The sequence below is a fragment of the Microtus pennsylvanicus genome, chromosome 22 (assembly GCF_037038515.1).
Source record: "Microtus pennsylvanicus isolate mMicPen1 chromosome 22, mMicPen1.hap1, whole genome shotgun sequence".
Classification (NCBI taxonomy): Eukaryota; Metazoa; Chordata; class Mammalia; order Rodentia; family Cricetidae; genus Microtus; species Microtus pennsylvanicus.
This window is the reverse complement of record NC_134600.1, coordinates 33,848,500-33,867,541: the sequence shown is the minus strand read 5'-3', so window position 1 is coordinate 33,867,541 and position 19,042 is coordinate 33,848,500. Positions and strand designations below refer to the sequence as shown.

Sequence of the window (19,042 nt, the reverse complement as noted above, 5' to 3'; positions counted from 1 at the left end):
TGTAGGAGAGAACACCTATAGGCTCTGTTGAATTAAAATGACAGTCTTGTCAGTGTTTAGGGCCGGTATCAACCATGATTTGGGCCAGGTTGGAGGCTCCTTTGTGCTAAAGTATTCACCCTCCTAATTTCTTTCAACCCAACTGTTTTGGGTGGCACCCTCAAAGGTAGTTGAGTAAATGAGTAACAGAAGCATCAAGGGAATTTTAGGAACTACGGTCATGCTTGGTCTTAACTGGTTCCAGCCGGTTGTCATAATGGAAATGGCACTGGATTTGCTTTTCAAGAGAAAATGGAAATCCCATGGGGCAAAAAAAAGTGAATTAGTACTTAACGGTGTTAAAATTTCAAGGGAGCAAGAGCATGCCACAGGGCTGATGGAAGGGCATCTGTGCTTCTAGGAGGAGCTCACTCCTGTTTCCTAGAGGCCTCGGTATGAGCTGGAGACCAGCACTCACTCTGAAACACTCAGGTTTGTCTTGAGGCTAAGTATTCTATTCAGTTTCTTTTAACTCATGTATGTTGCACCAGGATACATGTTAGGCTGGAAGACAAAATTCTCATCAAATCTTAGCCCCTGTCTTCAAGAAGCTCATGAATTCCCTAAGCTGAGGGAAGGCTGTGGACATTTAGGGCAGTTCTCTAGGGGCTCCAGATGGACACAGCCGTCCCACCCTTTTATTTGTAGTTCTTAACAAAAACTTGAAAGTTCTGGGAGTAAAACATCCTGACAGGAAGACTGGTTAGCATAGCCTTGGCTCTGCTCACCTGGCCCCTATAGACAGAATGTGCTTTAGCCTGGAGAGTCCTGGTTATTTCAGAGTATAAAACCCACAATGGGGGTTTGATGGGGGCAGTTCTATAGTTGTGAGGCGTGGGCAGTTGAGACTCCATCTATCTTGGAAAACTTCCCCGAGCCAGAGAGTAGCACACAGTGAACCTTCATCTTCTATGGTTATCTACAAGTAATCTACCTACTTCATGTGCCCTGTGTGCGCACACACACTGGATTTAGGCAAAACTTGACCTGCATGCTGTGAAACTGTCCCATTAGCGACACATCTACCATGGGGTCTAACGTGCAGACAGTCGGGAGACGCTCTTCTCTTTACTTTGTAGGTTAGCAAGCTCACTTCAGTTGGTAGTAACGTGTCCTGAGGGGAATTGGGTGAATGACGACTTTAAGCTCAGTCTTGGGTCACTCTGGTAAACGACACAGCTTTCATTTATGGAATAAGAAATGAAAGGAGAAGATGAAATCCATGCTTGGGATGAACAGAAATTCTTCCTGACCAACCAAAATGTGTGAACACGGGAGCATGTCTGAGCAATTCTGAAGGATGCTAAGCCGGACAGTTCGGTGAGGGGCAGGATCCTGGAGGGGTAATCAACGCCTACGTCAACATTTACCCAGATGAAGAAGCTTCTGGGCATCTTACTCATTTGCATATGAGATGAGCTGTTGAGGGGGAGGGCCTGGAGGACTGGTCAGGTGACTGAGGATCTCAGAACCAGGTGACAAGCGGGGAGGTTGCGACTGTGAAGGGGAGCAGATAAATATGCTGTCCTTAACTGGGTAGCCGGATACCTGAGTCCCTTCCGGAGGCTGAGGTTCCTTGGGGCCTGCGATGTCCCCGCATCCTCTCCTGTTCTGAGACACTAAGGGAAAATAGGACCAATCTCTGGCCAGCGTGTCTTTCAACTTCCTTGGCAGCTGGAGGCTTAGGACGCGCTGGGTGGTTGTTGCTCACTTTGTCCCTGGAAATTAGGAACACCATCCCACCCCGGAGCTTCCTGCAGTAAATTCTCGCATTGCCTGGTGGAGCCACTCTTGTGGGGCAGAGGAAGAGTCTCCCAGATCTTGTCAGACTCTCATGACTGACTCTGCTTGGACGTCTCAAGAGTAAAGGAGCTCATGCTATCCAGAGGCCATCTACCTGTGCACAGTTTTAACTATTATAGGTTCCTTTCTTGTGTTAGACTGGTGTTTTCTTCTTTTGGAAATTTCTGCTGATAAATTTTATGTTTCTTTTGGAAAACAATCTACTAATCTGATGGCAGACAAGGCTGATGATCGTAGATATTGATTCAGAACTTGTTACGGTCCAGGCACCAAGAGGTTTAATTTACGTCATCTCTACTCCTCCAAGCCATTCTAGGGTATGGTAATTCTGGCAGAGGAGCAAACTGCGGCTTACATTTGGTGTCTCAGATGAGCTAGGATGGGATCTATTAACACTCGCCTTTGCTTCCTTGAGCACCGTCCAAGATATATCTCTACAAGGAGTGTTTCAGGAGGATATTTTAATATGAGCTCACAAATCTAGGTTCACTATGCTTTCTGTATATCAGTGAGTGTTGCTAGTTTATGCTTTTGTTCTGAATATGTATATCCACACGGTCATATGTGCATATTAATATAAAAATTACTACAGAATCATTCTCAAACTCTTAGTGTTCGTTCTTTCAATTGCCTCTGACTTCATGAAAATATTCTTTTCATAACGTCTTAATTTAGTTTGGCTCAGATTTTTTTTTAAGCAAAGAATTTGATTTTACTTCTATTTACCCCTGTGTTTTCTACCCATTGTGGTTTTGTTACAAGGATATATGGTTCTGTCATATTTTACGACTGCCTCTTAGAGAATCCCATCTTCCGGAACCATTAACTAATCGAGCGTCTCAGGAAGAACCAGCCCATTCTTAGAGACAGTAGTGTTGCTTCTGGTGGGATTGATGGGGGATAAGGGCTGTGGAGATGCTTGAATTTTGTGAGGTAGTGCTAAGAGAACTAGAAGACAGAGAACAGACCGCAGTCCTCGCTGCCTTCTAACCATTCTCCTCTTGGTGCCCTGAATGATGCTCTCCCTGGCATTTATGTACAACACAGTCATGTGTGGAAACAATGTGGATTCAACTTACAGGCTGTCCTGGTTCATCTCCCCCGAGGATTCTGAAGCCAAATCCAGACTCCATCCTTCGAAGGTGGACATCCAGTTCCTTATAATCCGGGCCTGGCATAAAGGAAATGCCATTGAGTCACGAGTACTGCCTCCTCCCCACCTCCCGAGGACCAGAACACACCGATGAGAAGTTAATTTTGTGGATGTGGTTGATGAGAGTGCTGTTAGTCGATGAAAGGCACAGAGGATAGAAAATACATGGTGGCAAAGAAGTAGGCACCCTAAGTGTGCGTCGTCCTGAGGATGGCGGGGAGCATCCAAGGGCCTTGCCAGAGCATCCTCCGCGGGTAGAGGGAACACGTGAGGTTCAGAGTGAAAAGAGTTGATGGTTCTATAATATTTAATCTTCCTGAGAGCTTTTGGATTGCCTTTAAGAGGCTTGTCTTTGACTTTGAGGATGTTTGCTCTGATTACCTCAGAGAGGAGGGAAAGCAGATGGCAAAACCTGCAAGTGTCTGTTTCAGTACTGCCCCGTAGGCTGCTCCCGTCTGCTTAAAATTTGGTGCATCCAGTGTCGGCTGCTGCTGCTGCTGTGTATGTATGTGCGTGTACATGTGTGTTTATGTGTATGTGTGTGTTTGTGTGCATGTGTGTGTGCATGTATATGCGTGTATGTGTGTTTATGTGTATGTGTGTGTTTGTGTGCATGTGCGTGCATGTATATGTATGTATGTATGTATGTTTATGTGTATGTGTGTGTTTGTGTGCATGTGTGTGTGCATGTATATGTGTGTATGTGTGTTTATATGTATGTGTGTTTGTTTGTGTATGTGTGTATGTATATATGTGTGTATATGTGTGTTTATGTGCATGTGTGTGCATGTATGTGCGTGTGTGTGTGTGTGTGGTATAATTCATCTTTCTGAGTATACTCCTTTAGTCTTATAAGGTATAGGCAGAACTCAACCCAAGCCCGAGAAGAATTTCGCCGCCGGGTATTTTAGAATGTGGACGTTATTAAGGACTATTGATTTCATTAACACCTTTAAAGTAAATTAGAAAAGGGATATCCACCTAAAATTGGGTCAAAACAAGACTGGACCTTTAAGAGAGATGGAAAACTCTTGAGTGGCAGGTATTTCATGTCTAGAGTAAGCTGAAACAATGGAAATATTTAGACTCTTCAAGGAGAATGTTACAAGCCTCCCTTTGTGCCTTCTTTGGGGGAAGGATGTTAATTTTGGTGGGATTCTGGGCTTTCATGCCCCTCTTGGCATGTAGGAAAATTTATTAAGCTATCTTTGGCTTAGAAAATATTTATCAATTTCTGGATTTAGTGGTTTAAAGGCAGCAGTAGGGGCAGGCATTTGATAAAATTCCTCTTGCTTAAACAGGCCAGTTTCAGAAATTAGGATGAGATTTCACAGGAGAATCCCCAAGGGACAAAAGCAAAATCTCACAAACACTGAAGCACTTAGATATAGGATATTAGTTATAGCCAACACGGGCTCACTGAATGATGGCCTAGGAATCTCTCCCGGGCTCGTATGGAAAGGACTGTGCACAGCCCACCGAATACAGCCGGTCTAGACTCGGCTTTGTACTTAACCACCTGATCAATGAAGGGCAAGACTTCTGACGTGTGGGCAAATGGTGGTTTCCTGTGCTTTCTTCGGAGAGCTGCCCTGATCCAAGGACGTTACACGTGTGTACGCCGTGCAAGGTGCACAGGTATCTGTGTCTGTTACCAAACGCACAGCCAAGGTCTCTCGTTCAATGCTAATACGCGCTGTCATAGAGGAGTGGCCGTCAGACTCCATCGGTCGTCCTGTATAAACTCTACAGTCATTCATGTTTTAACAAGGGGAAGCCTTGGAAGCAGTCAATTATTAGTTAATTTGGTGGTAAAGAAACGATGGAGACTTTGCTCAACACTATACAAGACACCCAGTAAGCCCATGGGCATCTGGAGGCAGGTCGGACGAGCCTATGAAACCACAGCAGTGTTTTTCCTGGGGATGGAGAAATGCAAGGGGTTATGGGAGATGGCGGCTAGTGTCCTGTCACAGCCCAACCTCCACAGGCAGGTTAGGGCATTCTAGTCATACCCATCTCCTCTCTGGGAACACGGGAGATCACAAACGAAGGTGACGGCGTTTCGTATCTAAAGAGCCAGAACTTTCGACTTCATTCTCCTCCTTCTAGCATGACTGGTACGTGCCCAAAGGCGGACAATTGCTCCTTTAGTGATTTGGGTACCTGTGCAGACTTGCCAGAGGACTCCAAAAGGGTTTTATCGGATGCTACATTTTACTTGGTAAGAGATTTCCCCTACGAGAAATGACCGAAATGATGGCAATCCCCACAGTGGAGTTCAGAGCTGTGTCAAGGCTCGCGGAGTCTGGTTTACGTCAGAGGGTATTGCTGTCCACACAAAAACTTTTCATTAAAGAATGGCTCCTTTTTTTTTTAAAGTGGAAAAAAATTTCCTATATTTCATCGGTTAATTTATTTAATTCTGTCAGACAGAGATGTGAACAAGGCAGGCACCCCTCCTTTTACTTACGGATGTACTTTTTCCTGACAATCCTAAGCCCGTGACTTAAAAATTAACTGTGTGTGTTTGCACACTACTGCCTGCAGAGGCCCAGATATGGCGCCGTAGCCCCAGAGCTAGGGTTACAGACTGAGCCACCTGACGCCGGCCGGTGCTGGGAATAATGCCCGGGCCTCCTGGACGGCAAGCGTCTTAGCTGCTGAGGCATCACTTGTCCCACTGAGCTCTGACTATTGGGCTCATCTGCTGTGTCTTCAGATACAGGGTAGGGGGTCCCAACCGTACCACTGCTCACCCTTCTAGGTGCTTCTAGGCAGACGTGAGCAACGCGGCACCCAAGTAAGAGAGAGACAGAGAAGGGTCGCCAGAGACGTGTGCCGGCGGATGTGATTTACTAATTCCTTTGTTAATTTTGAGCATAGAGGCTGCAGGGCCTAAAAGCTTTAGAGACACAATTAGTTGGAAAATAGTCTAAATGATAGATTGTCTTAAGTGGTGTTTTTTTTAATATGAGCTTTTAGAAACATAATTTTTCTTTTGTTTTATTTTTACTCCTTTCTGTAACTGTTTCAAAGTAACTAAGATTATATGCACAAAGATAGGATACATTGTTCTTTTCCTTCTCGCTCTGTTAGGAAAGAGCTGGCGTTTTCAGGACCTCACCTTGGCTGCTTTCCTGACCCGATGACAGCCTCAATTACTGTATCATGTTTGATCTTTCCTCTTATTAATGTAAGTAATCTCAGGGCAAACACCTCCTCCTTTACCACTGTAGTTAATCATCCCCACCCTCCAGCACGTCTAGACGGAAACCATGCACATGGCAGCTTGTTAGATAAGGGGTGGGCAGATACCGGGTCTGTCCTGCGTCACCTAGAACGTCACTCAGCCACGCCCCCAGCAGCCTTCTCTTTCCTGCTTCCTAGCTGATTTTCTTTTTTTGCCCTTGGCCCTTTTAGGAGGACTGTGGGGGCTCTTCAGAGGTTGTCTTCAGTGACTAGCCATGGCCAGTGCTGTGTCTCCTTAGAAGCTGGGTCCCGGGAGATGCAGGCATTAAGAAACAAAGCGTTTCCTGACATTCTTCTCTCATGGGATCCTCTATGACCTTTGAGGCAAGCTAGTGAGAGGGATTGAATGGACAAGCCCCAGCAGTCTATCCTGGGCTCACACCAGTACTAGAAAAGCCTACATTCGAAACATAGCAACTGCATGCAGGGATGGTGCAAGCTTTAATCCCAGCGCCTGGAAGCAGAGGCAGGTGGATCACTGTGAGTTCAAGTCACAGGACAGAAATACATCGCAAGACTGTCTCCAAAGAAAAAGCAGTAATGGTTGTTATCAGGACAGCTTCCCTCATAATAAAGGACGGTGGAATTTTGATGGCTGATTCCTGTGTGCACCCCGGAAGACTTGACATGCTAGAAGAGCTGATGCCTTTGCAAAGCAGGGTTTTGAACACAGCATTTAGGAGGAAGGCTCCATGGCTGAGCACAACTGATTCCTTTTATGAATGGATTCATTCTTCAAAACTGCAGAGCACAGCATTTTAATGGATTAATTTGGCAATGGCTTGTTATTAAATGTCAATTAAACTTTGGTAGTTGAATTCCTTTTATGTGCTAATTAAAACAAAAGTAGTATGGCTTATCACAGTTGGCAAAAAGATCCTTTGTTTATTTATTTTTCTCTATTGAAAAGAGTGTTGCTGTGTTTGACTTTCTCTTGGAGAGAGATCTAGGAAGGAATGAGGTCTCGATGAAGGTCATTAAATCTACCCAGGGTTCTGGGTTTTCAGGCACTCTAGATGCTGAATGAGTTAAAGAATTGGTTGGTTTTGATCGCTGGAACTGAACATTACTGGACAAAAAGATGATCTGTTTGGCTCTGAAAGAATCTCTCTTCTTCACCTTCCTGTTTATTCGGTTGATGATATGACAGTAGCCCAGCATGCTGGGGCCAGGGTAGAAGTCATTTCCTGTCTGGTTTTCTTCGGTAGCCTGCCAACTGCTTTATTTCTCCAATGTTGCCTTCCCCCTATCGTATCTGCTCTATCTCAGGGATCTCGTCTTTGCCCCATCTGACTTCACTCTTGGTCAGGCTGGTTTGCTCTCTGGTTACTGCGTTCCTTCCTTTCTTTCTTTTTTCTCTCTCTCCTCTCCTCTCCCCTCCCCACCTTTTCATTCCCTTACTCTCCTCTCCTCTCCTCTCCCCTCCTCTCTTCTCTTCTCCTCTCGTCTTCTCCCCTCCCCTTCCCTTTCTTCTTCTGCCCTCCCCTCCCCTCCCCTCTACCTCTCTCTCTTTGTTGAGATAGGGCCTTTTGACATGGTCCTGGCTGTCCTGGAACCAACTATGTAGACTAGGCTGGCCTTAAACTAACAGAGATCCGCCTGTCTCTGCTTCCCAGGAAATGGGATTAAAGCTATGGGCCACCATGTCTGGTTTGATTACTGAAGTCTTTAAGGTCCTTTATAATACTTTAATAACACACCGAGTAGATCTTTTCCTCTTTTTTCAATTTGCTTGACTTCTGTATCTCACTGATACTACTTCTGGTTTGACCTTTACAGTCCTGGAGTCTTAAAAAAAAAATCCTAAAGACAAGGTTTTCTCTGCAGGTGGTTTCTGTGGCTCTCCACAGCTGGCCTCATTTTGCCTGGATGTTCGACATTTGAGAATTCGATATACATGTGCGAAAATTATCAGAGAGGTGTTTATTGCATGTAATCTTGATTTTCTATGATTTTTCATAATTTATATATACACTTGACAAAATATTTGGATTGGTTCTTTCTTGAAAATTCGAGTTGCACATTGGAATAAGGCACTCTCACTGAAACTTTCATTTTTTTATATTTTAAATGTAAAGTGTGCCTTTGTATATATCTCAAGATAACCTAGGCTATTGGGCAACCTTTGTTTTCTTCTTTGATTTCTGAATAAAATACATTTAGAGATTGAAGTTTTCTTTAGGAAATATGTTTTCTGAGGCTAGTTTAAGTGAGCTTTAGATTTCTATATTAAATCCTGATTTCATCTTTTTTTACCCATAATTACTAGGCATAATACATTCTCAAACCTAACAAGGATCTTACAGCCAGTGTCTCAGTCAGATGAAAGAACAGCCACCTAAAGACTTCAGACCTTGCTAAACAGTTACTTTAGACATTATTTGGTTGCTAAGTAGTATCTTCCGTGTTTTGTACATACTCAAGAAACAACTTGGAAACTTAGAAAATGAAGATCTCCAGCACACACATTCCCCAAGGGGTGTTGGAGCACCCTGGGATGGAAACAAGGTCGTCATGGAAACACACTAGGGATGTGTGCTGAAGCTCACAAACGTGGGACGGAGTTAGTATAGTACTAAGAGACACTGCTTTCTGCAATGCCTTGAGTTGTCCCTGCTAACCAGTTGTAAAGAGCATTTCATGAGAAGGAAAGAAGGTCTCAGACTTTGTTGTCCTCATTCATGCCTACAACGTGATATATTTTAGCTTATTTGTATATGATAAGTAAAAAAAAAAACAAAGTAAAATTATTAAGATATTTCTTAAGTTTTTAAACCAGAAGCTATAATATTGTACCCTAACTCAAAATAGTATCAAAATATAAAATGTAATTGGAATTATTAAAGGAAACAAATTGATATAGGTATTTAATTATGTTCAGGATAATTTCAATCTGTGTTAGCAAATTCTTTAGTAAGATTTTTTTAAAAAAATATTTAGCTTTCCTCTTGAGATATTCTACCTTCTTATTTCCATTTACCTGGTTTAACAAGATCCAATTTAAATAAAATGTAAATTACAGAAGTTATTTAATATTGCCAAGCAGCCACTTTTAAAAAAAGTTTAACAAATAATATCAATTTTGATAACATATTTTAACTTAATTATCAAAATACCATCTGTTCTGGCTGGCTATGTGTCAACTTGACATAGCTGGAGTCATCAGAGAGGAAGGAGCCTCAGCTAAGGAAATGCCTCCTTGAGATCCAACTGTAAGGCATTTTCTCAATTAGTGATTAATGGAGGAGGGCCCAGCCCACGGTGGGTGGTGCGATTCCTGGGCTGCTGGTCCTGAGTTTTTTAAGAAGGTGGGCTGAGCAAGCCACAACAAGCAAGCCAGTAAACAGCTCCTCTCTATGGCCTCTGCATCAGCTCCTGCCTCCAGGATCCTGCCCCATTTGAGTTCCTGTCCTGACTTCCTTCAGTGATGAACTCTGATGTGGAAATGTAAGCTGAATAAACCCTTTCACCCAAAATTGTTTTTTTTGGTCATGGTGTTTCATTGCAGAAATAGAAACCCTAACTAATACACTATCTTAACATAAGACAATTAAAAGACTTATTCTTGTCCTAAGTCTTTGAAATTCACTGTGGATTTCATACACATTTGATAACATGTCTAAATTTGCACGCTAGTACCTAGTGGCTGCTGTGTTAGACAGCACAGATCTACCTAGTCTGATGGTTTTCTTTGACAGTTGGTTCTAAGTGCATCCTTTTAGTGACTTTGTAATGAAGGACATTCACTATTATTTGCCTTTTGTATGTAAGCCCCCAGACCCACCATGATGAGGCTTGCCCTCTGCCTTGAACACAGGGGATGGAGGTGAATTAGTTACCACACTGGATACTACGCAGTGAAAAGTTGAAACCACTCAGGAGAATGACAGGTTACACAAAGTGGAGGACGTGCGCTCACAGAGCTGTGGACTCTGAATACTTGCCAGAGGAATCCATTCGAAAACTGGTCCTGGGTGGTACTTGTTCTGGATGGGAAAATGGGGAAGTAGAGGTGAAATTTATCGACGGCACTTTAAAATTCATCCTTATGTTCTTTCTGTTGACGCTATAACTCCCCCAACCCAAATTCTATGCTCATGTTTATCTATTTTTTTCACCTGTTTCTAAAATCCTTTGAAGTTGATGGATAGAATCCCCTGCCTCTGGTAAGCGTGTATTATCATGCGCCTCACACAGGTTAAAACAGAACAATATGGATTCTTTTAGCATCATGGAAAAGACCATTTCCAAATTTCATCTTGTTTTCGTTTTCACTATAAGAATATATATTTGGAAATATGTCAATTCAGAGCCTGAAGTCTATGCAATGAGTCCCTCAAACTCATATTATGGTCACTAAGATGAAAAGTGAAAATTACAATCTATGATCAAACAGATTTAACACCAGTCCAAATATTTTGAGATTTCTGATTATTTGGAGAGCTGAGGTTTTGTCCAAGTAGTTGAGTTAAACTGGTTCATTCTAGTAGCAGGGAGCCTTCATGAGAACGATGATGTGGCTTACGATATGCCTAACAATATATGTTTATTAACATCAACATGAAACATCTTTTTTAAATGCAGGAATGCTCAACTTTTTGCGCTCTGCAAACCCTGGTTCTCTGTATTGGGAGTATGTGGAGACAGCCACTCTCATGGGTTCAAATTTATGGGGGGTAAATATGGACCTCCTCACAGACATGCTTAAGAACTAGAGAGGGTATCTGTGACTGTTGAGTATATAGAAAATGACATCACTAAACTGTCCCTTGAGTTTTATTCTGCTTTCTCAAGCTACTGCACCACAGAGGGAGGGAGAGACAGACTGCAAGGTTGTGTGAAGACTTGAAAGTATTTCACTGGGAAGATGCAAGATGAGCCCATGACACTAAGAGGCGCACATCACTTGTTCTGGGCTTTATCCCAGGGAACCCTTCGAGATAGTTTTTAGGACCAAAATCACATGAAAATACCCCTTTGTTTTTAACTTCGTGGTGATGAAAACTCACTATCCAATAATCTGCTGTCTTTACCTTTACTGTGGGAACACTGCCTTCCACTCTCAGCACAATTTCCTTCCTGCCCTCTCCTTCCCTCCTTTTTGCCTTCCTTCTTTCCTTTCTTCTTCCACACAAGGAAGACTGTGCAGGTTGACTCCAGACTCAGGATTTTCCTGCTTCAGCGCTTCAAGGGCTGAGCTTAGGTGTGTATGCTGTCACTCTCTGTTCACAATGGTAGATTATTTCCTGTGAGCTTCAAATATTCTTCGTCTTCCTTTATAGTTCTGTCATAGACACATTCCCAAACCATGTGATGGGGTTTAATCTGAGACTTGCAGAGGTCATACATATGCAAACCCCTTGCCAAGAAGCGCCCAAGAAAATAAGAATTGTGTTAGACTGAGTTGTGGAGATCCATCTGAGAGTGGCAGACTATTTTTGCCTTTATGAAAACGTAATATAGCTAATCATATTATCAAAAATTAAAAGTTACAAAATCCTTCTAGGGCATAATGCATACTGTTGATAAAATAATTGTAAGCTTTTCTTGCAAGCAACATCCTCCTTATGTTTAATGTGTAAGTCAGTTTTAAGTTGGGATTCATGTTAGGACATTATTATTACGGTTATGTAAATGATTATGTAGGTGTGATGTATAATCATATAAATGATTATTCTAGAAGGGTCAACTTAGGACTATTCAAGTAGACTGAAAAGAATGTATCACAGAACATCTCAATGTTAAGCTGCCATCATTTTATGATAGAGTACTATCACATGGAGCACTAGAAATACTAGTGTTTTATTGACAATTTTTTTTAAAAAAAAATATTGCAATGAGAGTCTATTGCTCCAATATGGAGTTCAGTTCATTTTGCACAGTGAGCTAGTTTTGTTCACTGGGGCACTGTAGGTGGATTTTTCTCTGCGCTGCCAACTCACCAAAAACAACACAGAGACTTATTCACTATGAAAGCTCTGTCGGCCTTAGCTTAGGCTTGTTCCTCACTAGTTCTTACAATTTAAGTTAACCCATATTTTTTAAATCTATGTTCTTCAATACGGCTTGGTTCCCTTTCCTCTGTACTTCCCATCCTGACTGTTGACTCCTCCTTTCTCCTTCCCGGAGCTCTCTGCCCCCATAAGCCCCACCTATCCTCTTCCTGCCTATCTATTGGCCATTCTGCTCTTTTTTTAAACCAATCACAGTGACACATCTTCACACAGGGCACAGAGATCCTGCCCGCCAGGGCAGTTGTGCAAAGGCATATTAGCTTCCGCAGAAATGTTTCTTTCTGAGAGCCTTCGTGTTTTCTGTGGCAGTCTAGGATTCTGACTGAGAAAAGTAGATTCACGTCAGGGATGGAAGACCGCCATCTTCTGAACACTCACATTGGTGCCACACTGACACTTTATGCTCTCCTAATCTCACTAGGACTTACTTGCTATGTAGCAATTAGATTCCATTCACTGAAGCCCTGATGGTCTCATGTTGATTCATAGAAATCCTTCAGGATACGCTGGGAATCTGTGCTGCCCACGCTGACACGGGAGCACGCTCGGGTAAGGACCGAGTTTTGAGTCCATTTTCATAGTCTTCTGCCCTCCCATCCTTTACTAACGTCAGAGATACCAAGTTTTAAATTACTGAATAAAATAAATACATAAGCTGTGGAGTTATATCTAATTCCCAAAGCATAGGGAAAATGTGCGATGGCATATTTATTGTACTGTTTATATTATTAGCTCACATCACGGGGATTTCCAACTATAAAAGGAAGCTGATAGAAATATAGATGTTTTCATAGTTTTCTAGACAGTCACCCAAGGATACTACTTTTGAAATTAGATTTCTGAACTAATTAGGGTCTATCGATCAAAAATGGCAAACACAACTTTAATGGATTTATCGACCTCATTTTCCAAAATGTTACAGAGGCGAAGTGATGATATATTAGAAGCGCCAGTGAAAAGACAGTTTTCCCCCCACAGGTCAAATCATAAACATAAATCACACCAGGGATACAGTGATAAAAGGTAGAGAGAATCCACATTTACATACAGTGGAGGGGATTAAATGATAGCATGCTGTCTTTTCTCTCATGATTCTAATGTCAAGTCACAGGTAAGGGTGTCTGAACACTTTTTACATCTCATTTTAACACTTCCCTACAGTAAGATTGTGTGCGAAAGGACACAGGTGAGAGGTGAATTAATGCAGGCTGCAGGACACCATCACTGCCCTGGCAGTTCAGGCTCAGCCCCGTGTTTAGTTGCAAGCAGGCTCCCCTGTGTGCAAGATGTCCTTTCATGATGACTTAAAGTCCTGCCTGCATTTGTGGCAACCAAGCATTTGTCCTTTCCCGTATGCAGCTGGGTCCGCCTGGGTCCTGGACTCTGGCCAGCTCAAGTGGTGGACTCACAGGGGCTTCTGGGCCCACATTCTTTCTTGTGTGATGTGGCCACCCCAATGTCACTTTCCTGACTTTCCGGGGGTGTGCTCTGGTGGATGGTGTCACTTTCCACTCCCTCTTTCCAGATGGCTCTGTGATTAGGATGGGAGGCACTGCAAGCTCCACCTCCGTTCACTAGGAATAGGGAAGGAGCGGCCAGAAGGCCAACAGTCAGCCTGGAAACAGTGTGAGCCGTGTGAGCATCACACGGAGTAAAGAAGAGTTTAGTAATGAACATCAAAAGGGAAGGTTAGCAGCCTGGGTGGGAAAACTACTCCTCTCTGCCTTTGATACATTGTAACTCTAGTACAGGTGTGGAAGCCACTCTTCCCTGCCTTTGATACATTGTAACTCTAGTACAGGTGTGAAAACCACTCTTCCCTGCCTTTGATACATTGTATCTCTATTACCCGGGGAAACCACTCTTCTCTGCCTTTGATACATTGTATCTCTATTACCCGGGGAAACCACTCTTCTCTGCCTTTGATACATTGTATCTCTATTACCCGGGGAAACCACTCTTCTCTGCCTTTGATACATTGTATCTCTATTACCCGGGGAAACCACTCTTCTCTGCCTTTGATACATTGTATCTCTATTACCCGGGGAAACCACTCTTCTCTGCCTTTGATACATTGTATCTCTATTACCCGGGGAAACCACTCTTCTCTGCCTTTGATACATTGTATCTCTATTACCCGGGGAAACCACTCTTCCCTGCCTTTGATACATTGTAACTCTAGTACAGGCCTGGTGCTGAAAGACACTTTGTATCTCTGTTAGGCTCTTTGACCACCAAGACTGTCCATTGCTACCTTTGCTAGACCCCCCGTGGTGATTACTGTTTCTAATGTCTGGAAGGAATAGTGGACAGCATGGCAGTTAGTAGAGAAACCCAAGAGGAACTTCTGTTCTAAAGGGGCCATACCTTTAGCTACACCAGCCAGACAGGCCCTTGGCGTGTTTGTGACCACACTCTTGAGGGATGTGTTACTGCAAAGGAGCATGGACATGTCGAACCTCTTCAATTGTTATTTATAATAACCAAGGTTCAATGGGAAGAGAAAAAAAGTTTGGGTAACTTCAGTGGTCATTCACTTCAGCTTCAAAGCAAGGGGCAGGCAGGGGGCTATTAGGGAGTGTGGAAAGGCAGTGGGGGGGGGTTTAGGGAGTATGGAATTTTCTGCCGTATTCAATTTTGGCCCTCTCTTCTGCCTCAGTTGTACTGTAGAGCACACTCAGAAAATGCACCCCCTCTCTTTGGGAAGCTTGCCATATTGCCTACCCTATGATGGCCATCTATTTGCTGCTGTCTCAGAGATAGTCCCTTTCAGTGAGGTGGTTATTGTAATGTTGAATTGGACTTAGCATTCACTAAGAATGTGAATGCATGGTCTGATACTTACTGTGTGGAACCTCCTAACCTTGGTTTTCTCAACTTAAGTTTGCTATCTTCTAGATCTGAACACATCGACAATTTCTAGGCATTGCAGGGTGGGGGGAGTTCGCTAGAAATTTAACTACCAAAACAAGCTACCGCAGAAGTCACCCAAAGGCTAGTTAGAGATAAAACTTGAAGACACAAAAACTTGATTAGTCAAATAATTATTTGACTAATTAAAAAAAACATTTTTCTTAGTGGATGTTAAAACTTTTTATCCACAGTATGTATGTTAGCTATACACTTTTCCTAGGCACAATGGCTATTTTTTGAATATACTGTTTAATAAAAGGAAATTAGATAGTTCACCACTCAAATGAGGATGGTCTAGAGAGTGGCAGGGAGGCTACTAATAATCATAACAGGATAATCAAGACCAGAACACCCCTGGAAACACTTGGATGTAGTTGCCCCAGATGGCCTCGTTGGTCACTAGGTCATCAAAAAAACATTTCCCATCATTTCAGAGCCCCTGGGTTGGAGCAAGGACACTCTGATGTTAGTACTGTGTTCTGTTAGAGAGTCTTGTCCAGAAATGGTTTCCCTGTGTGTTTCACCAGAATTTTCTAATAAGTTGAGATTATTTCTTGTGAGTTTACTCTCTTGAGTGTCTACCAGAGTTTCAGACACACTCTGAATGCTTCATGTATTCTTGCTGATTGATGTGGAGCCTTGGGGAGCCACCTCTGGGCGCCATGCCTGGCACTCTTAAATCAAAGACCCCGCCTCCCTGCTGGGTGGGGGAATTTCTTTTCTCTGTCCCTTTTCTGTTGTCACCTCATCTCAGGACATCTCCGGAAGCTTGGTGGTGGCACTGGCTCCTCTCAGGGGGGTGTACTTGCCATGTTGTGTTTCACTTGACTCTACTAGCCTACGGCTGTCTTTGTTTAAAAATCACATTTTCCCAAGAACACATCATTAGTGAGATGTCCTGTGCACGCACGTCTCACTGTCAGCTTAATCTAATTAGGAGCCAAATGAGGCACGGCAGCGTTTACATCATTTGATAAATCTCCATAATTTGCAGGGGGAGTGGGGATTTGAATCCAGGCAGTTCCTTCCAACTTTTTACAGAACACACATTCTATAGCTCTGTAGAGCCCCCTTGTAAGTGGAGGGGCATCCTTCTGTTTGGTAACTGCAACCTAGCTCGAGTGTGAATACATCATCGGTGGCTTCTGCCTGGGTTGTAAGGGGAGGGGGACACCAGGGTTCACAGCAAGCCAGGAAAGCATCAAAGGGCTCGCAGATCAGATCGGGGTTCTCACCATACTTTCCCGACTCTCACCAATGCTGTGTTCTCCCAGGAAGGGTCAGCAAGCTCTAAGTCTAAGGCTTGTGCATGCGATTCAAAGGGACATGGATAGAAGTATATGCCATCAAAATTGCGATGTGGTCTTTCTTTTGGGTTTCATATGCTTCCTGGATATTTTGTTCAAAGTCTTGTTCGAAAGTGAGGTTTAGGCGGTGGGTTACCAACCACTAGTTAAGTTTTACATCGTATAGCTAAAGCTGCTTGGGGGCCTGAGGTGGAAAGTTGCCGGTTTTAGAGCTAGCTGGGGCAATATTGTGAGACTGTCTAAAGAAATAAAAAAGGAATCACTCTAAAAATGTAGGTGAGAGAATAAGATGATTCTGGACTTGGCAATGGGCGGTATGGAGAGGATCGAAGGCCGTTGGCTTGCTTCAATGGGCTGGCGGGGCCGAACAAGGAGCTGCGGCGGAGGAGCCCGTAGGGAGGAGCCGCATAGCCGGATGGAAAGTGGCCAGTGCTCATTTGGCTCCTCCACCTTCAGGGATGGAGCTTTCCTTACCTTCACGTGGTTTCTGTGTTTCGCTCATACCCTACTGAGTGTTACATAATAACAGAGAAGAAGGGAAGCGTAGGAAAGGAAATGAGCTTGCCCTCCTTTGGCTTCCTGGGGACACGGGAGCCTGAGCTCTGCGGTGCCCCGGGACAGGCTCTGGGTGAGGGAATAGGGAGATGGGGCCTTGCTGCCTCAGCAGCAAAGGAATGAAGAGCTCCTAGTGATGGCAAAGAAAGATGGGAGGTTAAGGCATCTGCTTTGCTCGGGCTGGGAATGCTCCAGGCGAGGAGGAAAAAGGCACTCAACAGAAATGAACGGTGCTGCGGGCGCTAGATATAAAAATCTGGATTCTTTTAGAGTGGGATGAGGGTCATGTACAAGTCCTATTAGGAAACTGAGGGCCTGACTGTCTCAGACGGAAGATGAGGAGCCAATGCGAAGATGCCCTCTGTCCCAAAGCAGGCGGCTTTGCCTCGTTCTGGGAGCCACACAAGAACAGAAGCAAAGAACCAGCGAAGAAAGCGGCTCATCACAGTCCCTGAAGGCAACCCAAACATGAAGCCCGCCCCGGACACGAGGTGATACTTTAGTCCTGCGGTGTGTTTTGCCGTCCATGTAGGAACATCTACTGTGTATTCCTCTCTATTTACACTTCTGTTCCTTTCCCCATGAAATTTGTAAGAGCAGGGTATACTGTTCATTTCCGGGGTCTTGTCGCAGCACCGAGAGCAAACACTATGCTATTTAAGCGTACATGTAGTAAGTGCCGGACTCAGATCTTTGTGGTATCTTTTCTTCCCTGTGATGACCACCAGGACCCCAAATCTACACCCTTCATTATTCAGCCATAACCGTCCCTCTTCTCTGATTTTCCTGCTGTAGATGCTCCAAGTGCACGGCCCTCCTGAGACTTTTCAGTCATTTACCAGGAGAGGGAAGAAGAAACACAGTAACTTGGACGTAACTGATGAGTGAAAAGTGAGCGCATGCGCGCAGGCTCGTTTTGAAGGCCGCTGTCCTCCCTGTTTTATCCACCGAAATTACTTCTACAAGATGTCACAGAGGGTGGGGAGAGGTGTTATGCTTGCTTTTCCCTTTAGCAGCTGGGTGCGTAATTCTCGGGCCCTGAGCTCATCAAAGGACTGAGCGGGTTCAAGGTCCTCCGAGGCCGCACACGATTTAAAACTCCTATTCATGTTTCAGATGATAAAGTTGGAAAGGATGTATTAGGAGGGGGGCGGGGGTTGGAGCAAGGGAAACCAGATTGTGAAGGGAAGTGCCGGGGACCAAAGTCTTTTAAACTAGACTTGATTTCGCTATCGTTGCTCGGAGTCTTAGCACTCCGTGCCGTGTTTTATACACCCCTGTGATTAAGTTTCCATAGAGGAGGTGACAGTGTCAGGAAGGGACACAACAGATGTACGCTTGATATTAAAAGTTCAAATAACCCCGAAGATCCTCCAATAGGAAGGCAGACACACATGCAGGCTTTAAGGCAAGGCAGCTGGGTGCGTTAAATGGCAGCAGGAGATTCAGGCCGGGATGACCGGCACCTGTTTCTCCCTCCTTTGAGGACAAATTGATTCATGACTCTGAATTGGAAAACCTTGTCTGAAATTGCATTCTACTCAAGGCTTGGACTTCTCCAATGACTGCCTTCAAGACTCTAAGACGACAAAATGTAAGCTTTAGATTCCAGGTCAGTTGGAATGGGTTATGTGTTCCAGCGTTGCCTTATAGGTCAGGTCAAATGGATTACACCTTCCAAAAATTTGCTCCATTTTATTTTGTGACGTGAACCAAGCCAGCAACTCCGCTCCATCCTTATTTCCTCAGGAGCTTAGGGGCATGCAATTTAAATCCCAAAGATACCTTTAGAAGCAACCAGCTCTTTAAGTCAGCAAGAATAAAGATTGGCTAGATAGGAGGGCGCTAAATTCTGTCACACGTCCATGTGACTATAGCTGATCATAATATATATTTCAAATTACGTGGAAGACAGGATTTTAAGTGTTCTTATTGTAGTTATCTTTTGTTTGATATGCTAATTATCCTAATTTGATCATCCTATAATGTATACGTGTATGGAAATA

The 19,042-nt window shown here is 43.8% G+C and overlaps 1 protein-coding gene across 6 annotated transcripts in view; it reads right to left on the bottom strand.

The window, feature by feature from the left end:
* The window catches only part of Magi2 (membrane associated guanylate kinase, WW and PDZ domain containing 2), a 1,214,245-nt gene that overhangs the window by 130,732 nt on the left and 1,064,471 nt on the right, over window positions 1–19,042 (bottom strand). For 3 of the 6 annotated variants that reach the window (XM_075955872.1, XM_075955874.1, XM_075955877.1), the window contains 2 exons: window positions 10,192–10,233; window positions 2,922–3,013 (listed from right to left, as the gene is read on the bottom strand). In XM_075955872.1, coding sequence (XP_075811987.1) covers window positions 2,922–3,013; window positions 10,192–10,233 — 134 coding nt within the window. The remainder of the gene's footprint in view (window positions 1–2,921; window positions 3,014–10,191; window positions 10,234–19,042) is intronic. The other 3 variants (XM_075955873.1, XM_075955875.1, XM_075955878.1) reach the window with 1 other exon arrangement.